Genomic DNA, 21197 nt, shown 5'->3' on the forward strand with positions numbered 1-21197 from the left:
CTTTATTTACTTGGTATTTTTTTTAAAAATAATAATAATAATAATAATAATTATCAGTAGTGTGAACATAAAGATATAGAAATATATTCCCCAAAGAAATATAAATGTTATCTAAAACAAGGTAATACTCAAATGTATTCAGTGTTGGTACTATTCAATGTATCTATTAGATAATACCAATAGGTCGTTGATAGAAATATGCGATAAAAAATACGCAATAAAAATATGCGATAAAAAACATGGAGCTTTTACTGAAAACATGAAACTATTTAATTTTCATATGAATTTGTTTTGATTTATCCAAAATAGACATTTTACGCCTTCCGTGCTGCGCCATCCCCATTTTTTTTCATATAAGAATCGATACAATTCTCAATTTCCTGTTATCCCTCCTCTTCCTCCTGGTTTCCTTTCGGTGGTCCTTGGTTTCCGACACGGTAAGAAAATTGTCTTTAAATGCCTATATCCTTCTATCCGTATAAGGTGCATACTGATATTTATTATGAAAACGCACCCCAGACGCGGTTTCTAGCTAAGTTCCAAAAATGATGTCCAGTCTAATAGCAGGTAAAGTATTATACAGACACATGCACACTTTGACACGGTCAATATACTAACTACAGCACAGTGTTTTCTTGTGCATGTTTTTTTTTCTGTCTTCTATGCCCAGCGTCCATTCCACTGTAGCCACGGAGAGGTCCTTCACGTCAAGTTCATGTACCAGGTAAGTAAATACACACACACAGATGCTTTGACACGATCACCACACTAACTATGATTTGATGTTTTCTTTCTTTCGTCACAGTGTCCAGTGTCCAGTGCCGTTTTGCTTTTAAGCACAAGTACTTTTTTAAACCCTACGCAGTTATCTGCTAGGTAAGCAAACACACACACGCTTTGACACGATCAATACACTAACTATGATTCGATATTTCTTTTATTTTATCACAGTGTCCAGTGTCCCGTCCCGTCTTGCTTTTTAGCACAAGTACTTTTCAAGCCTTCCGCTGCTGTTTACTAGGTAAGTAAACGCGTACATACACATATACTTTGACACGATCAACACGCTAACTATGATTTGATGTTTTCTTTTTTTCTATTGCAGTTTCTAGTTCTGTTTAGCTGTTAACCACCATTCTTTTGATGGTGCCTTCATACCATGTATGGTCCACTGAGTTGTAAGTCAATATATACATACTTTGACTCAATTAACATACTCACTTTATACTTTTATATTACTTTATTCTCTTGATAGTGTTCAAAGTATGCTTATGGAGAGGTGTACCGAGAACCAGCTCAGTATTTTACACCCTTCGCAGTTAACAGCTAGGTAAGTAAACGCGCACACGCGCACACACTTTGACACAATAAGTATATTAACCTTATACTCGATTTTTATTTATATCTCTACTCTTGGAGTGGTCACTGAGTACCTCGTATTCTATCGGTCACGATATATCAAAAGGAATATACGTAAACATTTTCATGCAAAATGTGTATATCATGGTCTTTAACAGTGAGTCTCCGGGCTCTTTTCCAACTCGCTCATTGTAGACGCCTTATTTATAAGGCTTGTCTTAATATGAGATTCTGGTTTTTTTATTGAACGCACTGCACTCTTTGGCGTCTAGTCATTGAGTTCGCTCAAGGTACCATGGCCTAAAATTGGTCCGTACTTTGAGCGATTCTACCTGCATTTACTGCAGTGGAAAAGAAACCAAAAGGGATTCCGTCTTGGACTTTATTGTTTGAGATGGAGAAGCTCCAATGTTTGAACCGGAGTAGTCTTTTGACTGCTCTGGATTGTGAACTAGTGAACTGCTTTTCCAGACATACCAACAAGTCAGTAGCCTTCACTCCCTGGAAAAGGTTACTGGAGGGTGCAATCCCCTCACCTTGTCTTGAGTTCTTGTCTTTGTGTTAAGTAGCTTCCGATGAGTCGGGTTGTTTTACAAACTCCCTAATCCTGGTGAAAAGTTTCATCGAAGGCTAAATATACTTATAAAAAACCAACTGAACACAAGTACCGTAAGGGAAAGTAGCTCTTAGTGTAGAGCATACTGGACGTTAAAGACCTTCCTGAGCCACTCATATGAAGGCGAAAGCCGGATGAAATCCACGTCAGTTTTTTCTGTGTTGTGCGGCACATAACATGGAGAAGACTGAGGAACGCAGAGGTAGCTTTATGCTATTTTCTTAGGACGTTGGATATTGGCTCTCCAGATTTTGTCCTTTGGGGCATGTCAAGATTGTCACAGAAAGGTGCAAGTATAAGGGTGTATCACCTGGATGCGTAGAGTTTTTTAAATTCGTTGAGCACCTGGACGTGAGGTAATACAGGTAGATTCCCAGCAGAATCGACAGATTACCCAGTACAATCGCCTGTATTTTACTGCTTCCTGTTGAAATGATCCCTGTGCTTTTCAAGTCCCTCATTGCTTAGACTTTGATACTTGTAACCCACGCTCTGGTAAACAGAACTGGACATGAGGGACGAACCCGAAGCAAAGTTAAGGTGCCTAAGTAAATGCTATGCTGTTCACTTGGGTGTCTCAGACACCTGTCCCGAGCAGTTTGGCATTAAAGCATTTCACCGATACTTTGCCGTCATGGTAAATTTGATGCCATGCCGAGTAGGCAGGAATGAGGGTTGTTGAGAAGCTTGGGTGTAAACTTGAGTGGATCGGCCTTCAAGCGCAGGTCTTGACAAAAAAATCTTTATTTTTACTTTTGGGATTTATCGGATATACTTTAAAAGTATATAAATGAATATTTTAATACAATATTCAGTATTAAAATCAGGTCGAATTTTCTTTTACAAGCAAGGTATGTATATGTATAGACACGTATCAACAATGGGCATCATACTTATTAAGTTCTAATAAATCAATACTACAACTTCTTTAGCATTCTTCGTTTAGCCGATCTTCTTTCACTTGACAACTCATGCCTGAAAACATATAAATACAAAGGTATAGTTTTTTTTTAAAAAAAATCAATAGTTTTATGACCTTTCATTAACCTTTCTCATCTCATGTATGCAATTAAGCATTGACATTCAATTAGGCATTGCCACGCAATTAGGCATTGACAAGCAATTAGGCATTAACATGCACTTAATATTATAAACACCAGTCCGAGTATTGTTTTATTCCATATAGGTAATAACCGCCACCTCCTTAAAAGTATTTGAAGATTAACCTCTTTTTTCTTTTCACTCTTCTGGTGGAATATTCTTATGAGATCTCCATAGAGCTAAAATCTAAACTACTTGGCAGCCTTACTATTACTATAAAATTATGTCATTTCTTCCACTCTTATCCAATATTAAACTTGTGACAGGGAGCATTATCTTCTTAGTAGATATATTCGCTATCTTTATCTTCATTGAGAGCTTACATAAATAGAAGATTCTTCATTAGTTCATTAGTTAATTGCGCGTGTCTTTGAACTTCCATATGACCCAGACATATCCTATCTTCCTAAACCTTTCTTTGTATCAATTATGTAAAAAAAATTGCTCAAGTCGTAGCCGCAAAAAGAATATAATTCTTATAGCTGGCGAAGAAATCAATTAAAAGACACAAGAATTGTAATAACCAACCACAGAAATATTTAGCTATTTCTACTTCTCTCTCTTATTTATTATTAATTATGCAAAGAAGCATAGTTTATCCCAACATCTTTGTAATAGCTTAGTAATATCTTACTAACTATCTTATTTTTCTTTATTAACTATCGAAATAGCCATATGAACATCGAAAGATGAAAGCAATAAAGACTATCCTTACACAGCACTTTTGTTTTCTTTTGATCTTTCTTGAGAGAACAAGCTGCCAATTGCCATTATTTGGGTCAAGGATATGATAAAGGAGATCGATATCTATTCTCTTTTCCTTTTAACTGTCTGGACCACTTCATCATATAAGCCAATACTGCCCGTATCACCTTTTCAAATGTAAAGAATAATGATTCAGAAATAAGGTGAAATATGCCCAGATTGTAAAACTATCCTTTTCTCATAATATATTAGATTTTCAATTCAAAGACCTTTTCCTTATATGGGGTTTCACCAGATCTGGATGTTTGACTGTCGGATGTATTGGTAGCTTAAGCACTATCCGATAATAACAAATATAGAAAAAAAGAACTATTGAATACAATTAATGTCTCTTGGTTGATATGGTTTCTCTCATATACCTCAAAATTCATATGTACAATACGCTTGATTAGAGTACCCATAGATATAGCGCTTACGCCCAAACTCCCTACAAGTAAGTTAGACTTCTATAACTTTGTATTCGGATAGCCACTCTTACATAGATTGATTATGTTTTATTTTTGACTTTGCTTTTATATGAACCTTGTCATCAATTGTACATAAAGTACAAAATTTTGTAAATTTTGGCAAAGTCACGACATCTAAAGTATTGAACTATTTTTTTTTGGATGTCTGGATGTTCAGTTTTCATTTCTTGAAGACTCGCCACAGCCAATCGTTTTTCGAATTAAACTACCGTATATCCATCCATCAGTCAAGCATTCAGAGTTGGTGAAACCCCCTAATGGGTACTAGGACTGGTTTGGTGACATAGGAAGTAAAATTTATCAGAAGTAGCCAAACCTTTTTTTTGGCAGCAAAAAATAATGTTTAAAGGTTAAAGGGCTAACTACCATGGTTTTTCTTAGATCGCAGTATCATGTATCTACAAGCAGCGCTGTTTTAAAAAAGCAGTGTTTGGTCGGTTTTCCTTGGAGTACTTTATGATAATGTCCCGAGAATTTTTTTTTGGGAGCTCTTCTTATTGTTATCAGTGTGTTTCCGTTTGTAACGATCCATATTAGCACAGATATTATATATTATGTATGTAGTAAAAAAAAATGAATATTTAACTTTTATATTTTTTGTCAATACGATGGAAGTAATCTTCTAAATATTAAAGCAAAACCGTCAGTTAGTCCCAAGGTTGACTTTTATGTAATCTCTTTCTTGGATTTTAGCTAGCCAGAATTTGATGTTGTAGAGTTTACTGGTAGGAGGGCGGCTAAAAACCACTAAACGAACCAGTCAGAACTGTCATATATAACAAATAAGCGCCTAAATATTACTCTAAAGACTTGAGAGCAAAAGTCTGTTCTGCCATTCATGTTGATTATGAATTCTTGATAAGCAGTTTTCATGCTAATTTTTTTAGGAGACCAGTACCAAATTATTAGACAGAAAACCAGTACCTGTAACTTTAATATTAGAAAAAGTCGATATATGAAGGTAAAGAGTGCCTTTTTTGTAGGAGGAGACTTCAAACTTCAACCATGAAACAAAGAACATTAAATAGGACGATTACAATGTAAAGGGCACAAGTAAATAATGATAGCTGTGATAGGTTGAGTGGATATAAGTTGGGGCTAAGAGCAACTACTATCTATTGTTAACACTAACAGCTTCACTCATAGCTGGCAGTTGCTCAGAACAATCACCTTAGCTTGGATCAGTGCAAACATATTTTTTTTGATAAGACATCTATTTGTGTCCATAAAGAGAAAATCATTCATATTCGAACTCAAAATTCTGAGTTTTTTTAACACTCCGGAGATCCTCCTGCGAAATTCACTGATTTTGAACCACAATCTAAAAAAAAAACCAAAGTATCTTTTTCTCCCCTGTACTGTATTTTTCCCCAACCAACTTTCTGTATTATCATGTCTCATTTTTGTGGAAGACTTTCTACTATTTTGTCCCGCCCTCTGGCCCAGCGCTCCTTATTTCACTCCCAGTCTGTCTTGTATGGCCCAAGAGTAGTGGCTACTCGTAAGCTCCTTCCAGAGAGCCAGGCACGTCTCGAAGCCCAGGGGTTTGATTTGGTCCAATGGAAGGAAGATGCTTCGATGCCCCGAGATCTGCTCTTGAAAGAAGTCAAAGGTAAATATATTTAAGAAAATAAAGGATACACCATATATATATGTATATATATATATATCTGTGTGTGTGTGTGCTTAATATTTCTCAAGTCTAATAAAATAGTAAAACGGATATAGGTGCCGATGCTCTTTTGTGCGTATTGTCCGATAAAATTGATAAGGAAGTATTTACCACTGCAGGTAAATTGCTATTTTAGAACATGGTTTCAATGCAACACAACACAACACAACACAGTATCCAACCATATTCCAATATTAGGTCCTCAGCTTAAGCTGGTTACCACTATGAGTGTAGGTTATGATCACATCGATCTTGCTACTGCTCGCGAGACAGAGACTAAGATTGGCTACACACCCGACGTATTGACCGATGCTACTGCTGATCTTACCGTTATGCTCACCTTGGCTGCTGCAAGAAAGATGAAACAGGCAAGCCCACTGAAACTTTTGAAATTATCACATATATTATCCTAATATAAGCCACACTAGTCTGTACGTGCTGCAGAGACAGGCGAGGTAAGTGCTTTTAAAGAGTGTGTGGAATAGGAGAGCTATTATGATGTATGATTCGTCAAATCTCATCACTGCCCTATTTTTTCACCCTCCTTTATTATTCTAGTGGAGAGAGTGGCGCCCTGACTGGTTGTGTGGATCACAATTTACAAACCGTACTTTGGGTGTCGTTGGATTGGGCCGCATTGGCGAGGCTGTTGCTAGTCGTCTCAAAGCATTTGGAATTGGAGAAGTTCTTTACTGGGGTAGAAATAAGAAGCCTGTTGTCGAAGCTAAATTGAACGCTAAACTTGTATCCATGGACACCCTCTTGGCTGACTCTGATTATATTGTTGTATGCTGTGCCATGACACCTGATACTAAGGAGCTGTTTGACTATGAAGCTTTCTCTAAGATGAAGAAGAGCGCTGTAAGGATAGAATAAGAAAATGACAAAAGTAATGTTTCTTTAATTATTGTTGGTTCTAACTGTGTTGCTTATAAATCCTTCTTTAGATTTTTGTTAATACTGCTCGTGGTGGTATTGTCAAGCAAGACGATCTTGGTGGGTGCATAGTACAGACATTTCATACTTTAAATGCAATCTTATTAACACGGGATTAAACAAATAGTACGCGCATTGGATGAAAAGCTTATTGCTGGCGTTGGTCTGGATGTTACGACACCTGAACCCTTGCCTATCGATCATGCACTATTCAAGTTCCCTAATTGTGTGATTCTTCCCCACTTGGGTAAGTATTTATTTCTTATCTAAATCTTGTTTTTATTTCATTTTGACTCACAAAATTAACGTTTGTGGAAAATATAGGAAGCGCTACTGTAGAAGCTCGCGAAGAAATGGGACAAATGTGCATTGAGAACATTGTTGCTGCTCTTGATGACAAGGCCATACCATTCGGTCTTCGCTTGTAGAAAGCTACGCACACAAGTATATGAACGTACAAATGCTGTATATTTTGTTTAATGGAAACTAGACTAGATCTTTTTTTTTCGCGCAACTTCGGATATACGAAATGGAGGGTATATGCAATTTTCATACTGTGAAACTCAGAGCGGGGAGAATCGGTTAAACCCATTACCTTTAAAATGCACCTCTTTTTTTCTTTTCATCCTCTCCTTTGTCATTGTGAGCATGATTTCTCCTATTCTTCGTAAAACCTTCTCTACTATACGCCAGAGAATGGCTGTACCTGCACAGGAAATCCTGTCTCAATCCTCTCCACGTGAAATGGCCATTCCATTTGACACCAAACCTTTTCCATTGGGACGATTCGAGCCATGTTGTCCAGCACCCTCATCACCTGCATCACAAAACGGATTTGTACCTTGTTCAAAACATTCTATGCCAGCTGTACTAGGTCGTAAGATTGATCTCACGGATCCCATGCCTACAAGAGGTTCAGATCGCCATGTAGTTGTGTGCATTGGCCCTAATGGTGCTGAGTGGGACAAAGCCAAGGTGGAGGCTCTCAAAGGAGGAATGGTGTGGAGGTTAAACGAAAAAGAGAGTGCATGGATGAAAGAAGGGAATCGCCCTTTGCCTGATAAAGAAATATTGACTACTGTGTGCGATCGACCTGAAATGCATGCCAATGGTGTCGATGTTATATTTTTTCCAGACTTTAAGATCTATTCTTCTATTCAGCCTGACAGCCTATCGTCGTCTTCAGAGTCATCATTCCTATCAACCATGAAGTCGGTATGGCAGAATCCGTCTAATCGAGTATCTGGCGGTGAAGAAGTGACAGCAGATACTGTTATATTGGTGTGTACTCATACAATGCGCGACAAACGGTGCGGCGTGCTGGGACCTTTGATTGTGGATGAATTTAAGCGAGTACTAAAAGAAAAGAATCTTCTAAAAACACCCAATGGAAAGGGTGGTGTTGAAGTGTGGGGTACTAGTCATTTCGGAGGCAAGTATAAACAAATTCTTTTTATTGTATATTTTTTAAGAGTGAAAATTAAGTGTGTACAGTTGAAATCTAACCCTTGTATTTATAGGTCACAAGTTTGCAGGTAACATCATCATCCATCAAAAGGGTCTTGGAGGTCACATGTATGGAAATGTACGGCAATGTCATGTTGAAGATGTAGTGGATCGACACATTATCAATCGAAAGGTCATTCGAGAGCTTTGGCGTGGACAGGTCACCCCGCCATAGGTTAAGGCGATATGTCGAGTGTCACGTGAAATGGACGAATGAAACACCCTTTTTTGGAAAGCACCTATCAACTAGAACTTTTTTCTGCCTTTTTTTTTGCTTTTGCTTTTGCTTTCTTTCTTTTTCTTTTTTATAATCATTTTACAGGTTACCTTTTTTGTTCTCCTCCCTTTTTTTTGGTAAAAAAAAAAAGAACCCCCATTTGGCCCCCACTCCACTCCACCTCACTCTACTTCACTTCACTCCACTTCACTCCTCTTCTCTTGTTCTTCTTGCTTCTTTCTTTCTTTGCCTTTGTAAAATCACTTCTTTATTATTTCACTTTATCTTCTATTTATCTTCTTATTTTATTTTATTTTCTTACGCTTTAACATTGTGGATTGAATGGCAACATCAGAACCCGCTCTTCCTTTAATAAATCAGGATTCATCACAATTTGGGCGAGACGCAACCAACCAAGACATTGCCAATCTTTACTCTCGTTTACAAACAGTGATGGACAAAACTACACATGAGCCAGCCAATGCAGAGGCAAAATTCATTCCCTTGCCTCCTAGTTTGCCACTGTCACCAAGCACGTCTTCTCCCATAGCATTTCACTTTCCGCCCAGAGTGGTGACACCCAGAACTAGTGATGAGACCCAAAAGTCTCCAGTCGAATGCCCCTGCCACTTCATAATCAGCGAGACGTCGAGTAACCACTGCTCATTGTGTAACCGTGCTATACCTGTCATCGACCAACTCTACGAAGAACAGAAAATGTACGAAGAAGAACTAGCCGATCTACAAAACAAACTAGGCATTGAACAGGCCAAGATAAGCGAACAGCTAGCGGAAATTGACGCTCTTGGTCGCACTCTCGAGGATGTCGAGCAGCGTCTGGATGCTAAGTCTGAGGAATTCGCTGCTCTTCAGAGCGACATGGAACTTTTGAATGATAAGTATGTAGACGAAATAGAACGAGTAGCAGAGATCCAGCACTCCAAAGATATGGTTGAAAGCGAACTTGAGGATTTGTCACGCCGGCTGTTTGAGGAGGCGAACGGCATGGTGGCCAATGAGAAACGTGAAAAGTATAATCTTGAAATGGCCCAGAAGCACCTTGAAAACCAGCTAAAGGAGACCCAGGAGCGTTTGGGGGCAGAACAAATGCAACTCAAGGAGCTTAGATTGAGAATGGAGGATATGGTTGATGTAAATAACACCAATGACACATCTTCACTCGATTCACCAAAACCCTCCTCAATCATTTCATCTATTACAACCTCCGTAACACCCAACAGTACCCAGAGTATCGGCGTGGATCCGATCTTATTAGAAGAATTTGGGAACTATGTCCGAACGAGTCCCAATGTAGCCCTAAAGAAGCTTCATACAATTCCATTTATGAGAAACTGTCAGACGGAGGACGTCGAGCCGTGCTTACGATTCGGACCGGCCTCGCGTCTGTCAGCCCACAAGATAAATGATGCCATTGTACTGAATACGTGTTTTATCGAAGAAGCACCCTTTGGATTTGCAGCCGAACAGGCCAGTAGACCCCTTGATGTTCCCCTCAAGATCTCTGCCTCAAAGACTTTGATATGGGAGCGTTTCAGTAGTAGCAACGCCAATCAAACTGGGCATTTTACGGGATGCCAGGCGTGCGGAAGACCTGCCGGACCGCTTCCTTACCGCTTCCGAATTTCCTTCTTTGATGACTGGGCCTGTATTGACCGATACTGTCGTGATCGTTTGGTAGCCGTTTGTGAGTTCTACGTATTTTTGAGAAATGTCCGCCAAGGTCTTTACTCTAGCCGTGCAATGCCTGATCTCTACCATGAAGCAATGCGCCTTCGCCTTCAAATGTTCTATGCAAGGTAAGAGATATATATATGTAAACATGCATCCTTATTAACTATAATTTGTGGTACGTAGAATGGGTGCACTTCCGTGGTCGTTGCGCCATCTTAATATTAAACACAATGAGCTTGGACCTCTTCCTGAACCTATTCTATCTCCTCCCCCAGTCAGTGAATCATCTCCTCTTCCCAGAAAAAACACTACAAAGCATCTTCAATATTCTAGACATAGCGTCGATGCAAAGGCCAAAGCAGAGACCCGCGAAGCCGCTTAATTTAATTGCCCTCTGATCTTCCTACCTCACATACCCTCTTTCCCTCCCTCCCTTCTTTCTTGTAATTCCTCCATTTCCTTATTTCTTTACTGTAACATACGCAGGAGAAACCACCGTGACGATCTATTTGTTTTTTAGTATTCCGATCCATAAACTTTTTTCTCTCTTTTTCTCTCTACAACTCACTCGTTTTATACTCTTTCAATTAAAACCAAAACTACTATTACTAATAATAATAATAACATTTATACTAATATCTTATAAATACATATATAAAACATGGGCTGGGGTGATTCTGATAATTCAATCGAAAAATGGGTCAAGCAACTTAAATCTAACGACCCTACTCTCAAGTCTCTCCACATCCTTAGCTTCAGAGTTGTCACACCTAGTCAATTTGCTTCACTCTTCACTGCCCTTGCACAAAATAAAACCCTGAAAGAGTTATATTGCTCTGGTCATGCTCTCGACACCAATGCCGTCGAACAACTTTCAGAAGCACTTACTCTCAACGACACCCTTGAATCTCTCAACGTTGGAAACAGTGAATTTGGATCTGTTCTCAATGGCAAGCTCATGACCATCTTATGCGAGGGTCTGGCTGTCAATGAAGGACTAGTAAAAATTGATCTCGAAAACAAAGGTCTGACTATGGGCTCAATCACGACTCTTGCCGAATGTCTTAAAAAAAATGAACGTCTCCAGAATCTCAACCTGTCCCGGAATTCTATTGACGATACTTCATTTCCAGAATTTGCCAAGGCTATCCCTCAGACTAACCTGCGTGAACTCAACGTGTCAATGAACAGCATTGGCCCTGTCGGTGCCCGTATTCTTGCCGATAATTTGGGAAAGCTTGAAGTATTAGACATTTCTGATAACCCTCTCATGGAAGGTGCTAGTGCACTCGGGCATGCTTTGGCTACCAACCAGCACCTCCACACACTTAAAATGATGAGCGTCTCAAGCCCTGAACAAGAATTATCTTTACCACCTGCTGCAACCGCCGAAAACGAAAATGAAGAAGAAAATAAAGATGGCGAATTGGAAGAGCCCGCTGAGGAAGAGGATGATGGTCGTTCAGTACATGGAAACTCCTTGTTCGAGGCTATTCTTGCCTCAATAGACTCCAACTCCAAATTGACTCATCTGTGGTTAGATAGTAATGGTATTGAAACCAGCGCATTCAAGCAAGTTGAGAATCTTGCAAAAAGTTCGCTGGTTGATATTCGCCTGCGTCGCAACAAAATCGACGACAAGGCCATTGAGTCGCTTACAAAAGTTATTCCTCAGTCTCTTGTTCACCTTGAATTGGGCGAAAATCAAATCGGTGGTCTGGGTCTTTGGAAATTACTTTCGACCCATCTCCACTATATTGGCCTCTTTAGTAACCAAGTCGGTGGATTTAGTGATTATCCAGATATATTACCGGTCTTAACCCAGAGTGGCGCACGTTCTTTGGATATCGGTTGCAATAAGGTAACGCGCCAGGACATGGAAGCCGTGATCGAGATACTGTTAGGTCAGGGTGTACCTCACCTCAAACTGCTTGAAATCGGTGGCAATGCTGAAGAAAAAGATAAAGATGCATGGGAGAGTGCTGTCGGGCGTCTCAAAGAAATTCGCGAGGATCTCGAAGTTGCATGGAAGCGTCTAATGAGTGGAGAGATGAACGAACCTGGACCTATGTAAAAATAATAATATATACATAACACTATATCACATTCTCCCTCTTACTCCTCCTGCTCCTCCTGCTCTTTCTAGTCATATTTCATTTACTTACTGTAATACCACCGTCAATTGAACGCTTTTTTTTCATTGTCCAATTTGAAGGCGGAAGTACTGTATTCATTTATATATCTGGATCGTATTGAATTGTCTATATATATTGATACACTTCCCTGTTTTCGTTCCCAATTGAGAACCTGTAAGCCAACAGTCAACACTTGTAACCATTTTTGTGTACGATGTACCAACAACGGAGTCTGGTATAACCAAAGACAACTAAACTTAACTTCAATTCAGACCACCAACGTTCTGCATGAACTTAACGGTGATACCTTCCTCTCCATATTCCTAACCTCGACTATATAAAGCTATTCGAATAAAAAAAATATTAAAGCCAGTGAGGAGTACAAGTTAACATATTTATAGTCTTGCCCTTTACGTTAGTAAAATGTTCTGAATAAAACACCTATTGTTGATCTTATCCTTTTCATGTATTCTATAACCAAAGCAAAGAACCTTTTTTTTTACAAAACTGTTTTCAAAAAATGAGCAATAAAACTTCCTTTTTTGAGTCAAACCAACCTCTAAAAAGCAATAAATACTCTTCTGAAATATACCTATCATTTTCAAAAAAAAAAAAAGGGGGGGGGGGGGTTTCCAGTTAGCAGTGGGACCTACTGCACTTTAATTGTTTTGCTTTATATTATTACCTTCCTTTATTTTTGGAACTTTTTTTATTTTATAAAATATATGAGTATTGTCTTGGTGGGCAGGTTTATTGAGCGTTGTAACACATTAACCAAAACTTAATCCATTGTGTGTTCCCATGTGAATTATTTCGGGTCATGAAGTACACTATTTGTTTTGTATAAAAAATGTACTAACTATGCTATTCCTGCACTCTTATTGAGACATTAATATCAATCTCAAAATTTCCTTTCCAATGTTAAATTTACGCGGTCGCTACAGACGGTTTGTTGAGCACCTTACTATCCAAGAGGTGAGAGAGCGCGAGCAAGGAAGAGAGAGAGAAAGAGAGAGAGAGAGAGACGGTTTTTATTGATTTGGTTGTTTGATTTCTTGGTTAATAATACGTCTTGAAAATAATAGGTATCTGGCAGTCTTGGTGATCTAGGCACTCTTTTGCCAGTTATGATATCTCTTGCTGTAGCAGGTCAGATTGATCTCACCAGCACACTCTGGTTCACTGGAATATGGAATATCGCATCAGGTTTGTTCTTTGAAAGCCCTGTGTGTGTTCAACCCATGAAAGGTATTTTGTTGAAAAAAATAAAGGAGCTTTTGGTGAGACTTTTTGAATAATCTGATTGAAAATAATATTATTTTTCAAAATACACACACACGCATGTATACATATACATATACATAAATATAGCCATTGCCGCGGTTGTTTTGTCATCTAACATGAGCATTGAGGAAAATATGTCGGCTGGTTTAAGTGAGTTTCAAATAATAATAAAAATCCATGCAACGCGCTATAACGTGAGTTTAACGTGAGTTTAACGTGGGAAATAATATTAGGTGTTGCTGCTGTTATCTTCTTTCTTGGTGCCACACGGACCATCCATTTAGTTAGCAATTATACCCCAACTTCAGTAGTAAGGGGTAAGACAGAAAAGTAGGACCTAATTGAGCGTAACAATAAGCTGAAAACCTTATTATTATTTTATTGTAGGCCTTCAGTTGGGCACAGGTGTTCAATTGATCAAAAAAGCTCATGATCTGATAACAAAGCTTCAGTGGCACATATCTTACGCCAACTGGTCAGACAACTTTACTTGGGTATTACTGGCGACCATCTTTGTGTTTGCATGTTATCGTACAAAGGTTCCAAGCGCCTTGATCTTGTTTCTTATTGGCCTCCTATTTGCTCTGATCCGTATGTTTGTTACTGACAAGAGTACCGTGATCCCACACCCGGTTGCGGGTGGCTACTATCCAAATACCATCATCCATCCAACCCCTGCTGAGTTCCGTACTGGGTTTCTTAATGCTGGTCTCGGCCAAATCCCTCTTACTTGTCTCAACTCGGTCGTCGCATTGAGTATTCTTATTGACGATCTCTTTCCTGAAAAGCATGTCAATACAGCCTCTATCTCCATGAGTGTTGGCCTCATGAATCTTATTGGTTGTTGGTTTGGTGCCATGCCTGTCTGGTAATATCCATTCATTGAACTTTCTTTTTTTTTTCTTTTACTGTAATAAAACATGTTAGCTTACACATGATGTCTCCCCTAGTCATGGTGCAGGAGGTCTTGCAGGCCAATATCGCTTTGGAGCTCGCTCAGAAGTCTCGGTTATTTTGCTTGGTCTGTGCAAACTGTTACTGGGTATTATATTTGGTAGCTCTCTGGTAGGGTTACTGCAGTATTTCCCTAATTCCTTGCTGGCCGTAATGCTCTTTGTATCTGGTGTAGAGGTAAACTCTAGAGCTGCATATATATATAAGTATTTACTCTAAACATATCAATCATTGTCTTGTTATTTTATTTTATTTTTCAACAGCTTGCCCATGCAGCCCAAGCTATTAATCGTGGTGTCGAAAATAATACGATTAGAGCAGAAAACTGGACAATTATGCTCGCAACCATGGGTGCACTTGTCGCATTCTCAAACGATGGTATTGGATTTGTAACTGGATTAGTTGTTGCTGTATTGCTGTCTGTTCAGCGGCTTGGTGTCCAGGCATGGTGGGAACATTTTGTTGAAGCCATAAGGGTCCTTCCCTCAAAATGGAAAGACCAGCACGGAGAGTCTCAATCCCCATGCCTTCCATTGCACCAACCAATTGCTCTCTCGCCTGACGAGTCTGAGGATCTTGGCTCTTCTTCTATATCCAAGTCTAGTATTATCGGACCCCGTTAACTTGCTACTAAAATATCCATATAACGCACATGTGTTCCTAATTGCTTATTCTATTGTTTGATCCAAGTCTTTTATTTTATTTTCCGTACATTGACTTGTATAGTTATTTATTTTTATTAAAAATACTTTTTAAACCTTTATATCTATACCTTTATATATATATATATAAACATTTATTTCTTTTTTTATAATGCAAATGAAAAGATGGCTTCCATTTCATCTACTGTTCTTGGCAATATTGATTCTGGATTACTGTATCCATTTTCAGGATCCTCAATTGCTGAGCTGATACGACGATAAGTTTCCAATAGTAATCTAATAGCACTTTCTTGAACTTGTCGTGTATGCTGTAGCGCAGAAAGGCGACGCAAAGGTGGAGATACTTCTGAACCGATCCGAACCAAGAAAGAATCTAATTGAGAAAATCCACCTTGAAGAGAAATTGAATCCATCAAAGGCATTGATGACAGAGGTATCTAGAGCAGTAAAGATCACGTATAATACATACATATAACGTTAATCACCTTTTTTATTATGAAACAAATTGCGATTGTCAATAAAATATACTTACGTTTTTCTCTTTTTTTGAAACAGAATCGCTAATTCTAGCCAAGCCAGATTGCTGCAATAATTCCTTGTACTAAAACATAAATGGTTGTCATTATTACACCCACTTCTTTATGTACTTGTTTATTTATTTCTTACCTGCTCTTGAGCTAGTTTTTCTAATAACTCGTTTATTTGAGCATCAAGGATTTGTCTCTTGTTCTCGGTAAAGCTATATGGAAGCATAATCGACTACATATATATGTGTTTGTATGTGTATAAAAGATAATATAGACTATTTAATTTCACAGGATATTTATATGATTTGCTCTTTTTTTTTAAGAAAGACTTACGTTCAAATGATACATGCAATTGACCATGTAAATAGCACGATCGACACTATTGAGATTCTCCACGGACATCTCACACATGCGTAACAGCGGATCTACGAGCGCATCCAGTGTTTCTCCAAAATCAAACTCTGGAAATCCACCTGTATTGTTTGTGGCGACAATAAGGGAAGAATCATACGAAGCCAGGATATCCCTCTAATATTTATGTTCGTAGTATATAAATTCTCTGGTTACAATTTTTGCTTTATTATTATTATTATTATCCTTACCAATTGGGTGGCCATATCTCTCACCAAAGGAGGAACCGATAAATCTCTTGAAGGAGCCTATCATAAGTAGACACAGAATTAAATTATTATTTCACTTTATTTTCCATTTGATAATTAACCCTTAATTGATCCATGGTATGTACCTCTGGGGATTGAAGTAGTCGATCAGCTTGAGCTTGGATAGTCTTGAAAAAGTGGGCGTAAGCCATACCTGTGATTCTTTGTTTTTTGTTTTTACATCATTCATACTTTCTCTCTCTTTTAATGATTTGTGTTTGGAAGCTTACTCATATAATGTCTTTGCCAGACTAGCTTGTCGCTGGACCAGTTTACTCATTGTCACCGCATAAAAGTGGATTAGATTCGCTACACGATACGAAGTTAGCGCATTTGGCTGAAGTACCAAAACTTGCTCCATACGGGACTAAGATGGAGGGAATATAAAATAAATACAAGATATCAAATCAGTCAACTAAATAAAAAGAAAATAATAGACTACGCACACACGTAAAAATAAGATTTCTTCATATCTATATATAATTACCTTGAGTGGTCTGCAGGTACCCTCCATTGCACAATCCAACAAGTCTTCAACTACTTCTTTTGATGAAAGTAGGAGAGAAGGCGAGTCTGTATTCCGGGATGTAGTAACAGGCTGGAATAGACTTTCCAGCATTTCTCGTTCGCTTGCACATGCCTGATGAATCCACGCCAACATATCTCCAATATATCGTTGCGAATCGTGTGCCTGTAACTCAATTGGGCGAGGTGTACCTCCTGGGCCACCGCGAGTCAATGCGTTAATAAATGCACGCGCCACAGCATCACGTCGTGCCACAGCAAGCTCATCCAAGATTGTTCTTGTTCGAGTGGATTAGTTTTTTCTCCTTTATATATATCCACACAAACATTTTCTTTCCAAAACTTACTGAAGTAATACTGGTCGATGCTGCAACGCAGAAAGTGCCTTGACCATCAAAGAGCTCACATCGATACTATCATTTCCAAAAGATGAACGACTTTCATATTGTGTCCATCTATATAATTTGGCATATGCTGTCTCTTGGTACATAGCCATAGTTTCCATAATGTGTTGTCTAAAAAAATCAAGACACTGTTATGCTTTGATCTTGCTTTCGTTTCTTCTCTCTTTATATATATATTTAATTTTTTTTTAAATAACTTACCCTGCTTGTTGGTGTTTTGTTGTTAATAATAGCTTACAATCGCTGTAAATTTGTTGTAGGTGTGCCAAAGCTTCAAAAAATGCATTTCCGACAGGCGAAGATGTTGTAAGGATCTTGATCTCCTCTTCACTTAGCATGAACTTTTCCAAGAAGCCATCAACAATTAATAATCGAGTGGTACATGCTGATCTACATTGATCTCCATTCCATTTAGTTTTTTTTTCTTCAATTTCTATTATGCATGTATAGAGCTCTTGGCATATTCTCTATTAGCATTACTATTATTATTATGCGCTAACCTCTGTTCTTCTAATGTACTCGCTTGTTCCATCATCAATGATGTTTTTTTTTGTGTGGTGTTTAACTTTAATTGCATGTCTTTGCATACACTTGTCATGGCCTGTGCTTCAATCTCGAGGCGTTCAAGTTGCTTTTTTAGTTTTAAAAAATAAATAAAGTGAAATGCATGTATGTCTTGTAAATATTATATTACACTTTATTGGATATAAATGGGCATTTTTCTTATTTACCATGACCACACTGCTGAATGCATCTAAGAATTGACGATTGGTTTCGATTTCCCTTTTTTCAATTGTTCCACGTAGATTGCTTCTTAGGTCAGCTTGGTCTACATTAGGAATGTCCGAGAGAGCCATCAGGGCAGTCTTGATGCGTGCATCGTCGGCTACTGACCCATTCAAAACCTTGGTGAGTTTAGAAGCAAGAGGTTTGTTGGGTTTGTTGGCAAATGATAGTGTTGGGAATGGTGGAGACTTCGTATCCATGATGTTTTTAAAGGCTGTGAAAGGAGGACCACTGATAAAAGTATATTTAAACCAAATGCACACACATATATATATTGGTGCTGTGATTTTTCCTTTCTTTTCTTTCTTGAAAAAATAACGCTGGGTTTTTATTATGTGTCTGTATTACTTCACTTGGTACATAATCCAAGCTACTATTATTACTACTAATGTTACTTCATCTCCTTAAACTCTTTAGTTTGCTTCTTTTTTCTATTCTCTGTTCTATATACATGTCTATCCAAGGAACTCTGTCAAAATATTGCGACTTTCTGGGGTGAATGAAGGCTCACTTTAATACAAATAGAAGTGTCAGCTTAAAATCTATTGTACTTTATAATAGTGTATTAGTTTAGAGAGAGTATATCTGTAAAGAACAAAGAAAAAACAAAGGCTAATATGATAGCTAATATGATATCCACATAGTGTAAATATGGACACATAATCGAAGCTCAATATAGTGATTATAAGAGTGAGAGAAGCAAAACACCTTTAACTCTTCGCATCCTAGCTTATATACTTTCACTTAACAGTAATATCACTAAAGCTCTACTTAACTTAAACAAGATGATTTTTATATACTTTGAAGAACCGTTTAATAAAAAGGATCATTTTGATTAAAATTACAAATTAAATACAGAAAATCAGTTGTAACTACACGTTTGTTAAGCAAAGCTCTTTTATACGCTTAAGTATCATGTTGAGGCATACTAAGATCCGCCATTCAAACTTTGCGTAGCATTGATTTCTCAAATACTGATCCAAATATCCCATTTTTTCACTTTACAAAAGCAATTTACTAATAAATATTTCGATATTTACACCACATATCCATGTTCTATACCAACTTTTTCCTCAGGACATATAACTAAGAAAAAAATCGAAGATCAGTATTTTGCTTTACTAAGTAAAGTTGTGCAGAAAAGTAATCGATTACGATTAGTCTTTGTTTGACCAGCAGCAGACAAATATTCATGAAGATACAAATCGATGTGATCATCTTATATTTTATTGAGTAAAAAGTTAATTTGAAATAAAATGCTCTTAAAAAATTGATACAAAAAAGTGTTATGGTTCAAACTAATGTACTTTTATCACCTTTTCAATCGCAGATCATTGCTGTACAAAAAAACCGGTAGCTAGAGTTTTTATTTCTTTCAAGGATGTCTAAAGAATATCAAGCTCAAGCATTCCGCACCCTCATAAAACGACTCGAATCACGCCGGGCTCAACGTCAATCATACTTGAATCTTTTGGAAGGATCCTCGGCTCCTATGAACAATCAGCTTGTCTCTACCCCTTCTTCTCCATAATCTTCCTGTTCGTCAGACTTGAAAATGGGCACCTACTCAGGAACTTTCAGACCTCTTGCCCTCACTCCAATACCCTCTCTCCTTTCAAGCTTTTATTGAGGACGAGAAATGAGATCTCCTAGACAAATATCCTCTGATCTCAAGGCGTCAAGTACTCTCCTCCTGCCACTCCCCCACAAACCAGTGATGCTTTTCATAAAGGACATTAAAGGAAAAATTATTCTCTCTGTCAACTCCAGTATGCTCTTTCTGACATTCCACATCCTTTTGACTTCCTAGTACAATATCTTCTATAGGTGCTCCCAGAAGACCAGAAGAAACGCATCTTTGCCATCATTGATGGCACAAATTTTATGATATTAGATGTTGCAGGTACAATCAACAACCGACGCAATTAATGGGCTACTTGTTCTGCCAGCCCATATCATGTATGTTATCTCCTGTCTCGAAGTAAACCATGTTCCCAGGCGCTTTCATGGAAACCATTTCCCAGCAGAAAATGGCACAGAAAGTTCTCTGAGATTCCCCGGTCCTACTTTATGCTCTTGTTCTAGCCGGCAATTATGTGCACCACGCCCAAAATTTGTGCATTCAACTTATAAAACTGCACTGCAAAGTTAGCTATTTTTCTTTTATATTTTTCTTTTAATTATTTCTTTATCCCTTTTTATTTATTTGTCTTTTTGCGCTTCTCCGAAGAAGACTTTCTATGTTTATGTCCAAGGTTCAGTGGACTCCCATAATTGTCCTGAGAAGACACCTTCCATATCACTATCTATTTTTTTTACCTGCTCGCCTATGAACAAAGTACATTAATTTGAAGCGTAGAATTCTTTTATATTTTAATTTTAAATTATCTATTTCAAATTTACTCTTTCGACCAAGAAAATGTAAGATGATCATAGAATCTTTCCACTTCTCTTCGGTTAGTCCGTGGGAATATGCCTTCAATTCCTACTACTCTCCTTTGTGCCTTTGTGTGTATATTTAACTTCTTTATTTCTATTCTTTTTCGACTTCACTTTTGCGATGATTGCTTTACAAAACATAGCCAATAGCTATTTTTTCTATATATTACAAACGTTCGAGTAAAATCTATGGATTTATGATCACAGCATTCTCATATCTTTCTATGTGTGTTTAGTTCGGACGACTAGACCCACAAAGCCGTTCGCAACATCTTTATTTTACCATGATTTCCAATATATATATATAATAGCTTACAATTCGGTAACAAACTCCCTTGAATACGGGCTACATCCTATTTCATAATAATATTGCCTTGTTATAAAAGATATAATAGTTATATCACGGCTATAAGATTAAAGAATAAAAGTATGTAGAGTTTAAAATTCTTGCCTGTCAATCGTGCTGTCTTTTATAGACTTTTATATATGTG

At 37.9% G+C, this 21197-nt stretch overlaps 8 protein-coding genes across 8 annotated transcripts; 6 read left to right on the forward strand and 2 right to left on the reverse strand.

The window, feature by feature from the left end:
- Window positions 1-424: 424 nt before the first annotated feature.
- PHYBLDRAFT_183687 (hypothetical protein) lies at window positions 425-2657 on the forward strand (the record flags this gene model as incomplete). The annotated part of the gene is made up of 9 exons (XM_018438812.1): window positions 425-437; window positions 520-567; window positions 629-724; window positions 806-876; window positions 952-1021; window positions 1106-1177; window positions 1255-1330; window positions 2201-2262; window positions 2479-2657. Exons 6-9 carry the CDS (start codon window positions 1144-1146, stop codon window positions 2655-2657), a joined length of 351 nt encoding a protein of 116 aa, XP_018285248.1. The 5' UTR covers window positions 425-437; window positions 520-567; window positions 629-724; window positions 806-876; window positions 952-1021; window positions 1106-1143.
- A 3043-nt stretch (window positions 2658-5700) lies between these two features.
- Window positions 5701-7344, forward strand: PHYBLDRAFT_67345 (hypothetical protein; the record flags this gene model as incomplete). Its single annotated transcript, XM_018441780.1, has 8 exons — window positions 5701-5920; window positions 6037-6099; window positions 6179-6309; window positions 6409-6435; window positions 6539-6841; window positions 6928-6976; window positions 7044-7163; window positions 7241-7344. 8 exons carry the CDS (start codon window positions 5701-5703, stop codon window positions 7342-7344), a joined length of 1017 nt encoding a protein of 338 aa, XP_018285249.1.
- Window positions 7345-7564: 220 nt separating this feature from the next.
- On the forward strand, window positions 7565-8597 carry PHYBLDRAFT_67346 (hypothetical protein; the record flags this gene model as incomplete). Its single annotated transcript, XM_018441781.1, has 2 exons — window positions 7565-8330; window positions 8437-8597. 2 exons carry the CDS (start codon window positions 7565-7567, stop codon window positions 8595-8597), a joined length of 927 nt encoding a protein of 308 aa, XP_018285250.1.
- Window positions 8598-9356: 759 nt separating this feature from the next.
- PHYBLDRAFT_118650 (hypothetical protein) lies at window positions 9357-9719 on the forward strand (the record flags this gene model as incomplete). The annotated part of the gene is made up of 1 exon (XM_018428645.1): window positions 9357-9719. A coding segment is annotated over one exon (363 nt), but the record flags the coding sequence as incomplete, so codon positions are not given.
- Window positions 9720-10992: 1273 nt separating this feature from the next.
- Window positions 10993-12405, forward strand: PHYBLDRAFT_174598 (hypothetical protein; the record flags this gene model as incomplete). The annotated part of the gene is made up of 1 exon (XM_018437289.1): window positions 10993-12405. The coding sequence occupies one exon, from the start codon at window positions 10993-10995 to the stop codon at window positions 12403-12405; it is 1413 nt and encodes a 470-aa protein (XP_018285252.1).
- A 2027-nt stretch (window positions 12406-14432) lies between these two features.
- On the reverse strand, window positions 14433-14621 carry PHYBLDRAFT_103666 (hypothetical protein; the record flags this gene model as incomplete). The annotated part of the gene is made up of 1 exon (XM_018427777.1): window positions 14433-14621. A coding segment is annotated over one exon (189 nt), but the record flags the coding sequence as incomplete, so codon positions are not given.
- Window positions 14622-14763: 142 nt separating this feature from the next.
- PHYBLDRAFT_183690 (hypothetical protein) lies at window positions 14764-18467 on the reverse strand (the record flags this gene model as incomplete). Its single annotated transcript, XM_018438813.1, has 13 exons — window positions 14764-14879; window positions 14966-15803; window positions 15899-15967; window positions 16033-16125; window positions 16227-16421; window positions 16496-16552; window positions 16639-16714; window positions 16783-16919; window positions 17040-17355; window positions 17425-17592; window positions 17683-17871; window positions 17982-18112; window positions 18213-18467. 12 exons carry the CDS (start codon window positions 18465-18467, stop codon window positions 15513-15515), a joined length of 1977 nt encoding a protein of 658 aa, XP_018285254.1. The 3' UTR covers window positions 14764-14879; window positions 14966-15512.
- Window positions 18468-19648: 1181 nt separating this feature from the next.
- Window positions 19649-20419, forward strand: PHYBLDRAFT_151823 (hypothetical protein; the record flags this gene model as incomplete). The annotated part of the gene is made up of 3 exons (XM_018432755.1): window positions 19649-19774; window positions 20095-20170; window positions 20250-20419. The coding sequence occupies 3 exons, from the start codon at window positions 19649-19651 to the stop codon at window positions 20417-20419; spliced, it is 372 nt and encodes a 123-aa protein (XP_018285255.1).
- Window positions 20420-21197: the final 778 nt, after the last annotated feature.

The sequence above is a fragment of the Phycomyces blakesleeanus genome (assembly GCF_001638985.1).
Source record: "Phycomyces blakesleeanus NRRL 1555(-) unplaced genomic scaffold PHYBLscaffold_31, whole genome shotgun sequence".
In the NCBI taxonomy this organism is placed as follows: domain Eukaryota; kingdom Fungi; phylum Mucoromycota; class Mucoromycetes; order Mucorales; family Phycomycetaceae; genus Phycomyces; species Phycomyces blakesleeanus.